Genomic DNA, 16,745 nt, shown 5'->3' with positions numbered 1-16,745 from the left:
AGCAGGGTTCTGGCTTTGCCATAGAAATTGTCCAGATACTAGATTTGCCAAGAAACCTCAATGGAACCGATTTATTAGAGACTTCCATGTAGGTTATAAATCGCCATTGAATCACTAAGAGGCAAATACCTTTTATATATTTGAAAATTATATATATATATATATACTTCTCAGGTGAGTCTTTCAGCAGCAGGAGCAGTAATTGTGAGTCAGAGCAAACGAGCACATGGAGGAAACTCATCACAACAGGCGGGTCTTCTTCCAGTCCCAGATGGGCGTAGACTTTTAACATCCACCTTGTGCTATTTAGCTTAGCACTGATTTTAGTGGTCCAAAAGGGAATCCTCAGGTGGCGCCCGCAATGATTACAAGCACATTAAACAAGGACAAAAATAATGACGTCGGTTTGAATTTTTTTTCCCCATTCAACCAGAGGATAATTTATCTCACCGTGTTGGGCGTGCAGCCGATTTGAGTGTGCAGGTTACAGCCATCAAAGTGGTCAATATATGAATAATATATGAATATGATGACCAAAACTACGTCACACTGCGGGCGACTTCAAATCCTCTCATTTGAAAGTGTTTTGGTGTTGAGGGGCTTTTGACCACATAGATGTCAACCTGTAACCGTTTCACAGACTCATTTAATGTCATTTGTGATTTAACCCTAATGGAAGGGGACATTAAAAGGCCTTTCCTAACGTCGGTGCTTAGGATACAATATGATTCAAAGGCCTCTTCGAATTGGGTACGACATATTCTTTGCAGACGTTTAAGGGAATCAAGCTTCTAGTTTTCGCAATTTACTTTTCGCAATCTATCTAGATATTTTCAAGTATTCAATCAATGCCACGCAAGCAAATGTTATCCTTTCTTTTACAGCTTGTTTAAAGGAGCTGTTGTTCTTGCAATTTCACCCCCGATGACAAAACCACCTGCAACTCTTACCTGTCAGTAACATTGTTATTTAAAGCCGAGCTGGAGCATGTTCTGATAAAGCCCGGCGTTCAGACGGGAGAACTGGAAGACGGCGGCCCAACACCGCGGGGCCATCGGGGCTCCCCCCTCGTCCCCGGAGACGCTTAAACCGCTTCCATAACGGCTTTACCACAAATACGTGATTGTTACTACCAGTGTGGAGGTGGAAGAAAACAGCTGCTGAAAAGGGAAGATTTACCTGGAAGATTTGCTTGAGGGAAAAAAGGGCTCTCCTCAGCTCCCTTCCAGTCGAGTTGTAGAGTTTTTCTGCACGGAGAGCAAAGGGAACAAATCAGTCATACATGTGGAACCGCCGTCTTATGATGTTGTCACAACGCAAGTGCTGAATAAACGGCACAAATTTGTTTTATCCGACCCTAAATTAACCGCCCCTGAATTGTGGTTTAAGTGTTCCTGGTGCGTCGGTGAATAACAACTCCATTGTCTCCGAGGACTTTCAATTGCAGCAATTACCCCTGCGTGGCTAAATGCGGGAAAAAAATAATAAAAAATACGCCGGGAGACCAAAAGCCGGCGCAAAAAGAAGAGCAGAAGCCACATCTGTGCAGAGTTAGCGAGTCGTTTCCTGCTGACGGTGCTGAATACGCAGCACGCCGTTATGCAAATCCGTGGCAGAAACGCCGCAACGGCGACAAAACGACCCGCTCGTTAATCAGTGATGGAAACGTGCTGAAAACTGCGCGGGTCCTTCTAATGGACGAGAACATTTCCTGCGACAACTTTTGTGTCATCTGTCAGCGTGCGAGCAGCCAGAGAGCGGCAGTCTTGAGCACATTGGGAGGTTTCCCCATCAGCGCTTCTGAACGCTCTCTGACTCAGCACGAGTCATGCAGCAACTACAGTCAATCTACATGTTCATACATAATAGATGCACTTTTTATCTATGTACTTTACTGGTGCACTTTTAAATACATGACTTTGTCAGCAGGGATTGCAATTGACAGCCTCTCTCTCTCAGACAGAAACACGCACCCTTGTGCACATGACCAACTCTAATCCCATCCTAAAGTGCGAGAAACGCACACCAATTGGGATCCATTGCAAAAGGTTCCTATTCATCAAAGTTGCTGGCAACATCGCGTAAATCCCTTTAGCGGCTGAACAGAGAGAAAGAGAGAGGATGTATGTTGTCTGCCAGTTCTGCGGGCACACACACGCCGCTTACTTTCAGACGCTGGACCAGACAGAAGAAGTAGGCTGGGTCCCGTTTCTTCAGGGTGCCTTTATAGTTACGCGCAGCCCCCCCCCCCCACCACCACCACCACCACCACGTGCAACATCATACCGTGACATATTTTTGCAAAAAGATGACAAAATGTCAATTGGAAGACCTTAAAATGTGCATCCTCGTGACACCCCAGAAGGCAACAGTTGTGGTGCAAATTTCGGCTTGTCCCGTCAGGGGTCGCCACAGCGTGTCGTCTTTTTCCATCCAAGCCTATCTTGTGCTTCTTCCTCTCTGACATCTTATCTTCCTCCTCGTGTCTTGCCTAACGACATTTATCAACATTTTCTTTCCTCTCGCTCTTTTGCCTGGCAGCTCCATCCTCAGCACCCTTCCACCCATAAATGAGTCAATAAATAAAGAAATGACGTGATCGTGCCCATTATTAAAGTGTGGCTGCAAAATCGCTTTCCACACTTTTGACAAGATTGCGAGGCTAAAAGTGGGGGTAGTTGAGTCTCTAGCTGCGTTGAGGCATCAGGGCCAACGAGGCCTTCGCTATCACAAACACTATCAGACGCACTGACCTTGATTTGCAACATGCAAGACCGCCTTCAACAAGGAATGAGACACGTGGGTATTCCACCCCCTCATTTTTTACAGAAACAACAACAGGCATAGTTACTGCGCTGACACAATGTGAAATTGTTTCAGAATTCTGATAATACCAGGTGCTGTAAACTTCTCCATCCATCCATTTTCTACCGCTTCTCCGGATCAGGCCGCCTGGGAAGTAGCTTCAGCACTGATACTCAGACTTCCCTTTTCCCGCCCACTTCTTCCAGCTCTTCCGGAGGGATCCCGAGGTGTACCCAAGCCAGCAGAGAGACTTGGTCTCTCCAACGTGTCCTTGGGTCGTCCCCGGGGTCTCTTTCTGGTGGGACATACCCGGAACACCTCACCAGGGAGGCGTCCGGATCAGATGCCCCAGCCACTTCATCTGGTTCCTCTCAATGCGGAGGAGTAGCGGCTCGACACTGAGCCCCTCCCGGATGGCCGAGCTTCTCACCCGTTCTCTAAGGGAGAGTCCGGACACCCTGCGGAGGAAAGTCATTTCGGCCGCTTGTATCCGGGATCTTGTTCAGCTCGTGCCCATAGGAGAGTGTAAGAACGTAGATCGACTGGTAAATTGAGAGCTTCGCCTTTTGACTTAGCTCCACCACAACAGACCCATATAAAGTCTGTATCACACCAGACGCTGCACCCACCGATCGTCTGCCGATCTCCCGCTCCATTCTTCACTTGTGAACAAGACCACAAGATACTTGAACTCCTCCACCTGGGGCAGGATCTCATCCCCGACCCGGATAACAATGCAAATAATGATCAATCAAGTGCATGTATAAATTATACCAAGCATATACTCACCGACTGTAAATATAATGTAGCTGAACATATAATGATAAACGACGGGCATGAAAATGAACGGCGAACCTCAAGGCCAAACAACACGTCGCAAACCAAAATCTGTGCAGTTATTAATTATTTTGTGATGGAGGCAACTCGACCCTGCAGCAAATGAATTTAAATATCTCCCTTGGAAAAAATGGTTTTGAAATGAGAACAAATGGACTTTCGGTGTAAGGTGGCAAGTGGCTACCTCACTCCTATACGTCACTAGAAGAAATGTTTTTTTTTTGCAATGGATTGTAAAATGAGAATCAAAAGCAGACCACATGTTGCTGAGGGTCTTCATACAATACGAACTTGCTTGCTGAAATCCAACACCTCGGACTCTAAACTGTTCTTGTCCACTTAACAAGCTTTGCTAGATTCTGATTTGTGATTCCGTGGCATGATGTGGGAGTGGCTCGCGGCTTCCAATGTTTTGCACATCCAGAGCTATACATGGTTGAAATAGCTAATGAGCGGGGCCGGTCTTTTGTGGAAAATGTCACGGTCGCAGGCAACGGCATCCACAAACAATAAATCTGGAAGGCGGCGGGGAAGCTCGGCACTGGTGGGGATGAATGAGCTTTTAAACAACAGAACGTGGTTCAGCCCATTTGGGCTTTTGCCTGCTGCATTGTGTTAGCCGTACGGGCGAGGTACGCAAACTTGGGCCGGTTGTGTATGCTAATCACAAATACTGTAGAGTGGTACCTTTATTTAAAAATGTCTCTAGTGAAGAAAAAAAAAATCAAGTTATGAGACGCCTCCTCGGAAAAATATTGTCTCTAGTTACAAAGGAAAATTCAGGATACAAAAGGAAAAAATAGGCAGCCCCCAAATTTGTATGGCGCGATGGAGCTGCTCTCCCAATGGCTATCGCAGTAACATCTTCCTGGCATCCCATTGGCTCGGAGGGACGTCAATCTTTACCCATGATGCTTTTCATTTCCGTTGAACACTCGACTGTCACAGAATCATGCTGACATGAGCTAGCGCACATTGGAAAAGTACAACTTTTTCGTTTGCGTTTTAGACTTTTAGATTGTTTTAGAATTAACTTAGATTTATTTATTTTTTTTAAAGAGAAGCTGTATGCTGTTGTCCAGCTTTTATTTTTCTCATATAGTTCAATTAATGAAATAATAATTGTAGTTTTGCCGCTGCCCCGAGTGTGGAAATTAATCGGTTTCATAAGGACTTCATCATTTTCAACATAATGTCACAGAAATCAATCAAAATTGAATCAATATAAAGGTTTTGGGCATATATTAACAGCTCAACTATGGTTGTTAACAGTCTGGTGAATAGACAATATCAAGATTCCTCCAAATGCAAAATAGTTTATCAAATATTTTATGTACAAACCTCCTCTGCATGGGAAATTAGTCCTGTTTTGAAATGTCTATTGTGAAAATGTCTCAAACCTGAGACACGATCTTGTGATCACTGAGATGAAAAAAAAAAAAAGAAATCCCCAAACAAAACAAAGGAAATAGCTCCCGATGCAACTCGTGTCTAAATCTGTAATCTCTGACTTGACTTAACTTTCAAACGCAGAATGTAAATCAGCCAACAAATAACCGAGAGCCAGAGCTGCTTTTCACAAGCGACTGCGACCAGACGGCAGCACGACCCGGCGACGTTGATGCATCAGCACCTGGCTCCACGTTGACCGGGCTTCTCTAAACCCAGAAGCATGTGTGTGCGCACGGTTGACAGTTGCTCCATCTTCCTGCAGTTCGAGACGCAAGACTTATTCGCTCCTTTTTAGCCCTTGATTCCGGAGTGCAATAAAACTGTCAGAAAGTTATTCCTTCCCGACACTAAATAAGGCACATCTGCAGGAACAGACAAATCTTTTCCCTGTCCCTGTCCATGGTCCACCCTCTGATGAAGCGCTCAGAGGCCCGTCTCTAATGAGAAATAGCTCAGTGGAGATTAGTTCCATACCGTCTGGCACCGATACACACCAAAGAGCCAGGGATGAAACCACGTAGCTTATTCATTCAGAGTTTGGGTAGGGGGTAGTGGGGGGGGGGGGGGGGGGGGGGGGGTGAAGAAACTTCCAACAGTCATGTTTACCTGAAACCAGCTGAGACTTCCAACTTAATAGCTTATAGCATCTGTCAGGGCTTTTTTTTTCCTTCATTTTTTCATTTTTATACTTTAAATGCAAATCTGGGAATAAGAGCCCAGATAAATCTAAAGTGGGAACACATTTTTGGGGCAGTTGATATCATTTTGGCTCCAACTTTTGGATGACTGCGCCTAAATTATAACCGAACTGCATAATAAGCCTTTGAATTATTTACAGCTTGATGGATTTATCCACAATATCTCTAATTTAATAGTAGGTTGAGTCTAATTATATCTCATGAGTAACTCTTTATACCGCAAGGATGCACGACAACGTCAAAACACAATCTGTCCTTTTATTCCTTTTTAGTTAAGTTGAAAGTATTTGACTTCACACGGATGCACCAGCTGTTATCTCTTCTCAAATGTCAACACAAAGTCACATTTTCGACATTTCCAAAGAGATAAAAGTGACAATTACAACCCGCAATGTAACTCGCGGTAACGTAAACACAGCGCAGTAGCAGCACATCTTTAATCGTACGACGTTTGCACAGCTATTCACGCTTAAAGGCCGGAAACAGATTGCGCTGAAGACGCGCAAAGATTTGTAGAGACAGATGAAATGAGTCGGAAAACCTTTGCTAGCGCGTGATGGCGACTGTGTCACGCTTCGAATTCAACTTGATTCTCGCGAAGGAGGCGAGACGTTCCAGCAAGGCAGAACCTCCACCCGAGATGAACCCAAACAGATTTCACAATAAAATGGCCACCCAGGCTCGATGCGGCCGAGATGCCGCAGAAAGTACGCGAAAGCAAATTGTGGTTAAGAAATATGGTGCAAAAAGATGGCCTGAGCGGCCGTGTCATCCACCATTCAGCCATTTTGTCCTCAAGGGCCGTGTTGTTTTTACTGCCATCTGACTAACATCACATGCAAGCACTAAGAGTTTGATTGCTTTTAGAGCCAGGGGAAATAAAATCCTCCATCTGTGTTATTATTTCTAAGAAGTTTTATGACGGTCAAGGCAACACCAATAAACTTTTCTCATGTTTGATCTGAAGCAAAGATCAATCGAAACAAACAACAATGGGACGATACGACGATTTTCTCTGTCAAGAGGAAAGTGAAGGGTGGATTCTTTATCGCTGGGGGAGGTTGAATACTGATGAAAAATGAGAAAAGTCAGTTGAAATGAAAAAAAAACTGGAAAAAATAAAGAAATCCCTTTGACCTCAGCAACCTAAAACATTTTGGATCCAAAACGATTGCGGCCCAGACAATGAACTCAAAACTTTGACAAAGATGAGTTTTGAAGGACTCCTGAGAAGAAAATGATGTACATCTGTGGTCCAACGCTCCACAGGGGCCAAGTATTACCCTAATTGCCCCGCAAAATCAGGTACTAGGAAGTACTCGTTTTAGCAACTGCTCATCGGTGCACCCATTTTTGTGAAGTCCCCGACAGATGCTCAATTATTGGTCGAGCAGATTTGTCCTGCCATCGCAGCACAGATAGATGGGAACAAATTGCAAAAATAAACACATTCTGGAGAGTTACACGAACTGTTTTCCTACTGCCCTCAATCTTTTTGGGACTAAAATCCGTGTGGAAATTGGACAAAGAGAGGCAACCGCACTTCTCAGCTGCTGTTGTCTAGCATGTCTCATTCTCAGGTTTTTATAGAGTCTGGATTTCAGTTTCTTCCAACGACTGATTTAAAATGGAAAACCCCCCCCAAAACAGGTTAATGTAAGTTGTACGATACCCAGAGGAGACCCCTACAGCTACGTCTTCAATTAGAAAAAAAAAAGTTGCAGGCAATTTAGATGAAGTATTTGCCGGCGTTGCTGAGCAACTCAAATACGTAGTAGATTACAAGAGCAACAAGACGAATGCATTGCCACGTTCTTGCTGATGGTTGAAGTGCTGGTAAAAAGTCAATTTTACAGTGTTAACTCCCAAAAAAACAACAACCTAAAAAAAAATACCCAAGTATCTAAAATTAGCTTTTATGACTTCTTCCCGACATTGACGTTTAACATGCTACGAGCCAGCAATTGCCCCCTTCTGTCCGACTGAAGGTGTGAATAAAGGGTCAATAAAAGCAGATTATAGCACTCAGGTGGAAATTATTTGGCAGCAATGCAGGTAAGACTGAGCTCACGTTCAGTGTTTAGTTTCTGATGACAAGTAATATAAATATTAAAGGATGTCTGCACCTCTCTCTCTCTCTCTCTCTCACAATGTGAACAATGGAATAAAGACATTCATTAATTTGTTCCTGTTGCCTGGAAATGCTTTGGGTGTTATGATGGAAGCCATGTGGCGATGACGGTTTAGATTAGAGAAAACCGAGCCTTGGCCACACAGACAGAAGAAGTCTCTGTCACTGGAAGCCATAGGAAGGCCCCACAAGGCTCAGAGGCCGTGAAAGTCTTCGCGCACGAAAAGCAGAGACGCGGGGGAGAGATGAAAACTCCAAACAAGCAATAAACCACCGCATAATCTGATCATGAGCACACCGCAAGCAGACAGTGAAAAGATGTCGCCGTTCAGAAGATAAAGACGTGCAAATAAACCACCATTGTTTCTTTCTAATAGTAATTCCCTCCCAGATGTGGTATAGCTGGATTTCCTCAACACATCACGTGTGTGTGTGTGGGGGGGGGGACCTTGTCTCGAATCTCTTGGGAGCTGGGCATGAGGTGGGGGGGGGGGGGGTGTTGTGTTACTGGACTGTGATACACGATCGCGGCTGCCCCATTGGATGCAAAGACATACCACAGCCAAGTTCATACAAACACAAAACCCGGCTCGCAGAGCTCAACGCCACACATTGTGCCCGAGTGGAAATTGGATTGTGGTGTTTATTGAGGTGTTTACATAAGACACGCGGTGGAAGTTTAGGTTTTTGTCAATCACAATAATTCCACCTGAAGGCAGTGGGTTGACGTGTCTTTGAGTCTCTCTGATTCAGCAGTTTTTCTTCAAAGATCCTTTTCATTAGGAGGTTGGTGGTGCTTGACGGGCACGCCCGGCCTAAGTTCTGTTGTTGCGCCCGCATTATCTTCATGTTGACCACACATCAAGATGCTATCTGACGCTGTCAGAGTGACGCAGTAGAGAAAATATTGCTTGCTTCTGCACAGACATGCATTACAGCGAGGCTAATGCGGCAGGCAGAACTTTCACTCGGACCTGCCTGCCTGCTTGCCAAGTGAGTCATTCCTTACCAGGTGACCCACTCTACCCCTCCCCCCCTTAAGTACCCCCACCCTTTTCTTTCCTCTGTTTTGATTTTATGTAGCCCAATGCCCTCTATTCACCTCCTCGGCAGGGGTTCCCCGCGTTAAGCGCCGCTGACACAGATACCGACTAAAGGCACGCAGCCATTCACAGCACCAGACAAAAGCCTGACACACATCCTACAAACTAGCGGATCAACGCCTGAAGCCGCTCCGATTGGGTGGGGGAGGGGGCGGGGGCGCATCTGTCATCTCCAGCTGTACCACAACGAAATTGAATCATCCTTTCACGAGTTAAGAAGTTGTGCTAACCGCCCACAGATGATAGCCATAATCTTTATTTTTGTAAGGTCATGGTTTTCATTTTGTACATAATGTAAATGCTGGATCTGATTTATTCAGTCCGTACTGCTCTTTATTTTCCTTTTCAACCAATAAAAGAGATGTTACATTTATAAGATCATTGACGGTCAAAAATGTGCTGCAATTAGATGTGAAGCAGTATTGTAGGCCCTTAAGGAATGTGTGACCAAATGATTGTGGGTCGGGGTGTACGTCACGTCTCGCCCGTCGTCGCCTGAGTTTGGCTTCATTATAGGACCTGCCGCGGTGGGGGACACAAGGGGCTGGGCGACAATGAAGGCTGGATTATATTGCTACCTTGGTGGCAATTGCCAGATGGCATTACATTTTGTCAAAAATTGATAAATCTAAAGTAAATACCAGGTGATAGGCCCAACCCCAATTTGTATGTAGGGTACTTCTTGTTTGCCCTCCAAAATATTCCAGTTTAAAAGTAATACAGCGCTTCGGCTAACAGATGAGTTTAGACCGGAATCTGCTTGGACCATAATGTTCGCAGATGATATCGTGATATGCAGTGAAAGCAGGGAACAGATGGAGGAACAATTAGAAAGATGGAGGCATGCACTGGAAAGGAGAGGAATGAAGATTAGCCGAAGTAAAACAGAATATGTGTGTGCAACTTCAAATACTTGGGGTCAACAATCTAGAGCGCTTGTGAGGGTGGTAAGGAAGTGAGGAAACGGGTCCAAGCGGGTTGGAATAGCTGGCGGAAGGTGTCTGGTGTTCTATGTGACAGAAGAGTCTCCGCTAGGATGAAGGGAAAAGTTTATAAAACTGTGATTTGTTCGGCTCTGATATACGGATTAGAGATGCTGGCACCGAAGAAACAACAGGAAGGAGAACTGGAGGTGGCAGAAATGAAGATGTTGAGGTTCTCGGTCCGAGTGATCAGATTGGATAGGATTAGAAATGAGCTCATTAGAGAGACAGCCAAAGTTGGATGTTTTGGAGACAAGGTGAGAGAGAGCAGACTTTGATGGTTTCGACATGTCCTGAGACGAGAGAGTGAATATATCGGTAGAAGGGTGCTGAGGATGGAGCTGCCAGGCAAAAGAGCGAGAGGAAGACCAGAGAGAAGGTTGGTGGATGTTGTTAGGGAAGACATCAGGGCAGTTCCTGTTCGAAAGGAAGGTGCGGGAGATGGGCTTGCATGGAAAAAGATGATGCACTGTGGCGACTCCTAACGGGACAAGCCGAAAGGAAAAGAAGGAGAAAAAAAATGCAATACAGTGCTTATCTTTCCCCACCATGTCCTTTCCAGTGCATCTGAGAACAATTGCAAGAACATCCAATGCATCTGAACAAATTATTGTCATAAAATCTGAACTTCATGACAACAGGAGCGTGTAACAGTGAGCAAAAGGAGCCCGTAGACACCTGGAAGCAGACAAAATGTGCTTGAGTCAGGACCCCCGCTAAAACCTGAACGAGGACACGTGCGATAGCTTCTGTAGCTCTAAAAGCCGACGGAAAATGAAACCCAGCCTGCGCCAAAGTGAAGAACACCCACGCCGTATGTGTCGCAGACCAGTGCACAATTACACACCATCTGACTCAAATATGTAGCAAATGTACACACCGATATGTTCTCAGGTGCAACGCAATATCACTTTTCTTGGCCGCGTGCAGTTAAAGCCATTAACTGTGATCCAGCGACCACTGACAACGCAGGCAACCAGCAAGGCAGCTCACGACTTTGTTTTCCTAGAGTGTTGTAAACCTTCCCCCCTTTTGGATGTGGCTCTGCAAGTCTTAACGGTAAAAGCTTTTGTAAATAATCCACAGAAGACATTCAGTGATAAATGAGCTTTATTAAAACTTCTCTGATGGTTAACCGCAGACGTAAAACGAGGCATTCGTGTTATTCCGAGCACATAATATGCGGTCTCGAGTTATCGCTACAATCTCGGCCTTGCATGGGCGCCCTGTCACGTCGCATTCCTTTGCCTTGGCACCGGCTTCGCTTTGCTTAGCCGGTGCGAAGCGCGATGCGACTGCTGACAGGTGGCAGACTCTGGGAAAGGCTCATCTTAGCGGCTATTAAAGACGCCTCGAGGGGCTCGTGAGAACACCTCCGTCGCAGTCACGGAGCCGGGGATAGGGACGGGAAAACAAATGGAACAAAATGAACATTCGACTCCGCTGAGTTTTTGCCCGTCATGCTGTTTTGAAAGCCATTGCTGAAGTCAGAGGACTCCGAGAACTTTTGTGTCAACCTGTTTGCCAAACTGGAACGCTCTCAAGGGGGACTGACTTTTGATGACTGATGTGTTTTCTGTTTTACCCCTTGTAGATCATATTAGACATTTCCCCACTCCAGCTGCTGCTGCTTGATAAGGATTAAATTTTTGCTCGGCGGGCCAATCATAATAATCCCACCCACACCGCCTATCGGTCTTTCAGCTATTTTGTTGAAACATGTTTGCCTGCTATCGTCCAACTTATCGTACCGATGCATTTCACCATTACAAACAAAACAGTGATTTGATTCCCGTAGATAGATTAGGATCTCGACGGGTCGACTAAATCCTATATCAGATTACATAAAAAGTCAATATCAGAAGAGCAATATGTGGAAGTAGAATTTTGGGCTAAAATGAAGAAAGAAATAAACCAAGATCAAACCAAACCTAAAATTGTGTCATCTAATTTGTTGAAAAATGGGGAATAGAAAAGTTGGAGGCGGCACGGTGGCTCAGCTGGTAGAGCGTTGGCTTCACACTTATGAGTTCCCGGGTTCAATCCCGGACCCGCCTGTGTGGAGTTTGCATGTTCTCCCCGTCCCTGCGTGGGCTTTCTCCGGGTACTCCGGTTTCCTCCCACATCCCAAAAACATGCAACATGAATTGGACACTTTAAATTGCCCCTAGGTGTGAACGTGAGTGCGACTGTTGTCTGTCTCCATGTACCTTGCGATTGGCTGGGAACCGGTTCGGGGTGTCCCCAAATATCCTGCCCGTTGACAGCTGGGATAGACTCCATCACTCCCCGCGACGCTTGTGAGGATATGCGGCTAAGAAAATGGATGAATGGATGGATGGATAGAAAAGTTGGACATTCCCAGGTGCGCACACATACCTGGATCTTAAACATCTCAAAGCATTAAAGAGTAAAATGGCGAGATTTTGGACAACCCCCATTAAGAGCCAGTCATGCATCCCAAAGTATGACATTGTGAAGCGGGGGGGGGGGGGGGTGATCAGAGCACCTACAGCACCTGCACAATTTTTTTGTGTTCTGACTCACAGCACAACAGACTCTGCCGTCTTCAGGCAAGACACAATCTTGCGATTTCTTCCCTGATTCAACAAAAGTCAGTCACTGAATCATCCGAGGGTACAAAACAAAAACAAGACGATGACAAACGATAATCAGAACCTGTTTTTTAATGTGATTTTTCCACGTTTATGTTTATGTCTTTGACAGAGATAAGAAGTTCCTGGGTGCCTTTAAAAGGAAAAACGTAACGTCGTATGCGACTTCCAACCTTCAACAAGACATCAAATAATATATGAGTCACTAGAAACAGTGAAGTCGTGACAGTGGATTTGTTTTTGTTCAATCAGCCTCGAGAGGACCGTCTCCCTTTGCTGTTTTTATTTATTTACGAGCAAATTTAACAGGCTTAACCATCCCGTCAAGAGGAAGGAAGAAGACATCCAGACTTTGATCAGGACTCAGCAGGGGGGCAAGCGTTCCGCACGGCTGCAACTCCGCACGCCGAGAGAGAGAAAAGGGAATCGTACCGCCTTGAATGTCGGCGGATGGAGGGAAAGTGCACAAATATTTGCATGAGTGAGTCTCGAGTCGATACCGGTCGACAAGTGTATGACTTTCACATTTTGAGCTTGCTTTCCTAACCCTTGTAAAGAAGACCAATTAAGATCAATCTGAAAATCAGAATGTGTTTTTTAAAATTTTTTCTAATCACTGGTTTCATTTGTTAACGGTTTTCTCAGAGTTCTGCCCTTTTGGGTCACATAGAGGTTTCTGACAGCTGGAGTAAATCCAGCTGAGGTTGGATTGCTTTCTCAACAGGCCCCAAGTTTGTTTGGACCCATACCAAGACCACCGAGAAGAGTCGGTTCGGTCCACGGCCGAGTTCGGTTCCTGTGTCGACACCTGAGCAAAGCAACCACCCCAACGGGAGAAAGGAGCAAATGTTCGGTTTCGATGGAGGGAACGTCGCGAGCGTGAACGCGCCCTCCGATTCATGCATTATTCACCGGGAATTGAAGGAAAATGTGAACATAATGTTTATGTGAGCGCACGCAGCTGCCCTGCGTAATTACACCGTAACAAGTTCAGACGACGAGGGCCGAGCGCACTGGCACCAGGTTCTGGCTGGTACACGTTTTTACATTTAGGTACTTCATCCTTCCAGTACTCCCCCCTTCCTTCCTTTCCAGCCCTCTTTCTCTCTCCTGTCTTGAGCCTTTGCCAACTTTACCAAATTGTTTCTAACACATATGGTAGTGGTTGCGAGCAAAACCAGTGCAATCCGCTCAGTGTTTCTGACCTTGAAGGAAAAGGTGCTCTCGTTAACCCAGAATACAAGGCGATGAATGTGAGATGATTTCATACAAGTTACTGCCCAATCATGGAAACAAAATAGCCTTTTTTTTTTTTTTTTTACTTCCAATGTAATACATATTTCCTCTTGGTTTTCCAGCTCTGCATATAGAGCTCGTGCACCTACGTCATCAAATCACGTGACTTTTGTTTACGTCGCCATATTGCCGGTCAAGCTAAGCATTGCTCAATGCTAAGTCGGTTGGAGACGACGCGGAAGTATGTCTTGTAGCACGACGCCCAGAGTCTTGTCTGATACCATCAGAGATTTAGAAGGGGAGAATAAACGGCGGCACGTGTAAAAATTAGATAAACTCGGCACAGAGGACCCGTATTTAATGCCGAAATCGATGTTTTCGCTGATAAGAACTTGGACTGTTAATTCGCGTCCGCGTGTCTTGGACAACTGGATCTACACAGGGCTCTGGCGAGTAAGTCGTCGAGATTTACACGGAAAAGTTTGAAAGCGTAGAAAAGTCTGGATGCATCCGAATACTTTTGCTGCTGGATCTGTCCTCATCAGGAATAAATCCCACATAGCGAGGGTTTTGACGGCTCGTGAACGCGGAAGCGTGTTCGGCCACACGTTAACCTTTGCCGGAATCCATCGATCTTTTCAGCTAGCATTCAATACAAATACCAATATTTAAATAAACGACCTGTTTTTACACAAACTCACATTCATTAACTATGATTGGATAAAAAAAAAAAAGAGGACAGAGTCATCTCCACGGAAGGTACACAGAAGCGATTGCGGCCACATTTAACCTCTGTAAACCTTTAATTTTTTTTTTTTTTAAACACGCATTGTTCTCAAATGAGCCAACTTGGCATTATAAATACTTTTTGGTAATTTTTAGATTGAGAAGAATAACTGAAATGAAGCGATCACTACACAGGCGTGTGTGTATTTTAGTTGGGCACCATCCATCATGCCGTAATCCATGGATCTTTTCTGGTCTTTTCAGCTGGTATTCCAGAGACTGATGTCTTTGAACATCTGTCTCGTCTGTTGCGACAACCAACAGCATTGTAAATATTCTCCTCCGGTTCAACGTCTCCCACAATGTCGAGCAGCTCTGTTCAACCGGCAATATGGCGCCGTGAAAATGGAGACGTCACGTGCACGAGCTTTATACATCTGCTTTAAAAACAAATCTGGATTGTTTTTATTTTTTATTTTTTTTTTGCAAATGGAACATAAAATAGCTCAAAAGTTAACCACGTCAAATTATTCCTGGCCATCAGCAGTCGGGGCATTCGGGCTTGCGGACTGATTGGACCGCTCGCTTGCCCACTTTTGCGTCCTCTCCAGACTTATCAACTGTATTAGCTCGCCAACTGCGCGCAAAACATTTCCCCTGCCTCATCGTACCTCATTTTCAAAAGCTTAAATGGCTTTAAATCTGTACGGCTAATTTGTTCTTTAAAAAAAAAAAAAGTCAGGGAAAAAATGACATATTGGAAAACCCATGAAAGCACCTTGTGTGGTCAAAATGTTCTCTTCAGAGAGGACGGCGGGTCAATTTGTCCTCCGTTCAATGTTTGCTTCCCAAAAACATAAATCCAAGTATAATTTTTTGGTCTTATACCGCTTGACTATCGGAAAATGCCGAAGCAAGACAGCGCACACGGAACAATGTTCGACGGTGAGTTTGAAACGATTAAATCCATCGTTATTTAAGTGCCTTCAAGTTGTTGAAAACTGTGTCAGAGTCACTTGATTCTGACCCGACCCAGATAAACGCAACTCCGGAAAGACTTGAGCAAGGCAGCTGGCTTCCATAAAAGCCTCAAAGCTGCCGTCGCGCTCTTTGTAGAAGCCTCGGGATTTCGCGGACAGACGACACAATCTCGATATATTCTAAATATGACGTGATTGGAACGAGAAGATGTGAGATAAGCAGATCGCACGCGACCGAAAGCATGACAGACTTGAGGAAAATGGCGGACTTCAGAGAGATTTACATAATACTGCAGCATGACGGGCACCAAAGAGCACATTTGAACAAACACTGAAACGTTGTTAATAGGATCCAGAAGTGGATGCAGCCATCTTTGTTTACATATCACGCTAATGGGCTTGCTATTTTATTTGCTCTCATTCAAACGTTTTTGTTATGTTTGATCACGCAAACGGAAGATTTAATCTGCAGCTCTGTCGTCGCTTTAAAGACTTTGTAGACATTTAAAATGAAAGAACAAAATAGTTTGGCCAAAGCCCGGCGCAATGATGATAACAGAATGTTTCCAAACAAAAAAGAAATTCAATTCCATGTTTGGCAGAAATTGCACAATCCCTGGTTTTTTGATGTTATTTTGCAGCATATTGCCTCTTATCATTATTGCAATCTTTTATTTTATTTATTTTATTTTTTACAGTTTTCTGGTATTTTTTGTTTCTTTTTACACTTGTGTGAAGATTAACAACATGGAGAACCGTGCTAGTCGAAGCATTACGGTTCCATCATTTAAGCCAAGACATCGGAGTGTTTTTATTGATTTTACATCTTAATATTTGCGGTGATTTTCTTTTGGCACACTTGTATGACTGTTATGAATGTTAACATAGATACATTTCTACACACATTTCTATTCCATTATTATTATTTCCGATGAGAATTCCACTAAAACTAAAACATCACAATGTTTCGACATATATGTATACATATTTTAACGATCGTGATATACATAATAAAAACAGCTTTTTTCAAACATCCAAATGAAAATGGGCCTACTTGTGGAGGCCTGCAAAATATTACCTCGGAAAATAACGACTTGTGCGCAGCTCTGCTCCTGAATTTAATGGTTTCCTCCATGCTTGACTGGAGACACCCCTGCACCTTGTTTCATTAAAACCGAC

General features: G+C 44.5%; 1 protein-coding gene across 2 annotated transcripts in view; it reads right to left on the bottom strand.

Annotated features, from left to right (window-relative positions):
* The window catches only part of fhod3b (formin homology 2 domain containing 3b), a 101,558-nt gene that overhangs the window by 45,659 nt on the left and 39,154 nt on the right, over positions 1–16,745 (bottom strand). For both annotated transcript variants that reach the window (XM_061819012.1, XM_061819011.1), the window contains exon 4: positions 1,180–1,247. In XM_061819012.1, coding sequence (XP_061674996.1) covers positions 1,180–1,247 — 68 coding nt within the window. The remainder of the gene's footprint in view (positions 1–1,179; positions 1,248–16,745) is intronic.

The sequence above is a fragment of the Syngnathoides biaculeatus genome, chromosome 5 (genome assembly GCF_019802595.1).
Source record: "Syngnathoides biaculeatus isolate LvHL_M chromosome 5, ASM1980259v1, whole genome shotgun sequence".
In the NCBI taxonomy this organism is placed as follows: Eukaryota; Metazoa; Chordata; class Actinopteri; order Syngnathiformes; family Syngnathidae; genus Syngnathoides; species Syngnathoides biaculeatus.
The sequence above is the reverse complement of the archived record's forward strand: the minus strand, read 5'-3'. Positions and strand labels throughout refer to the sequence as shown.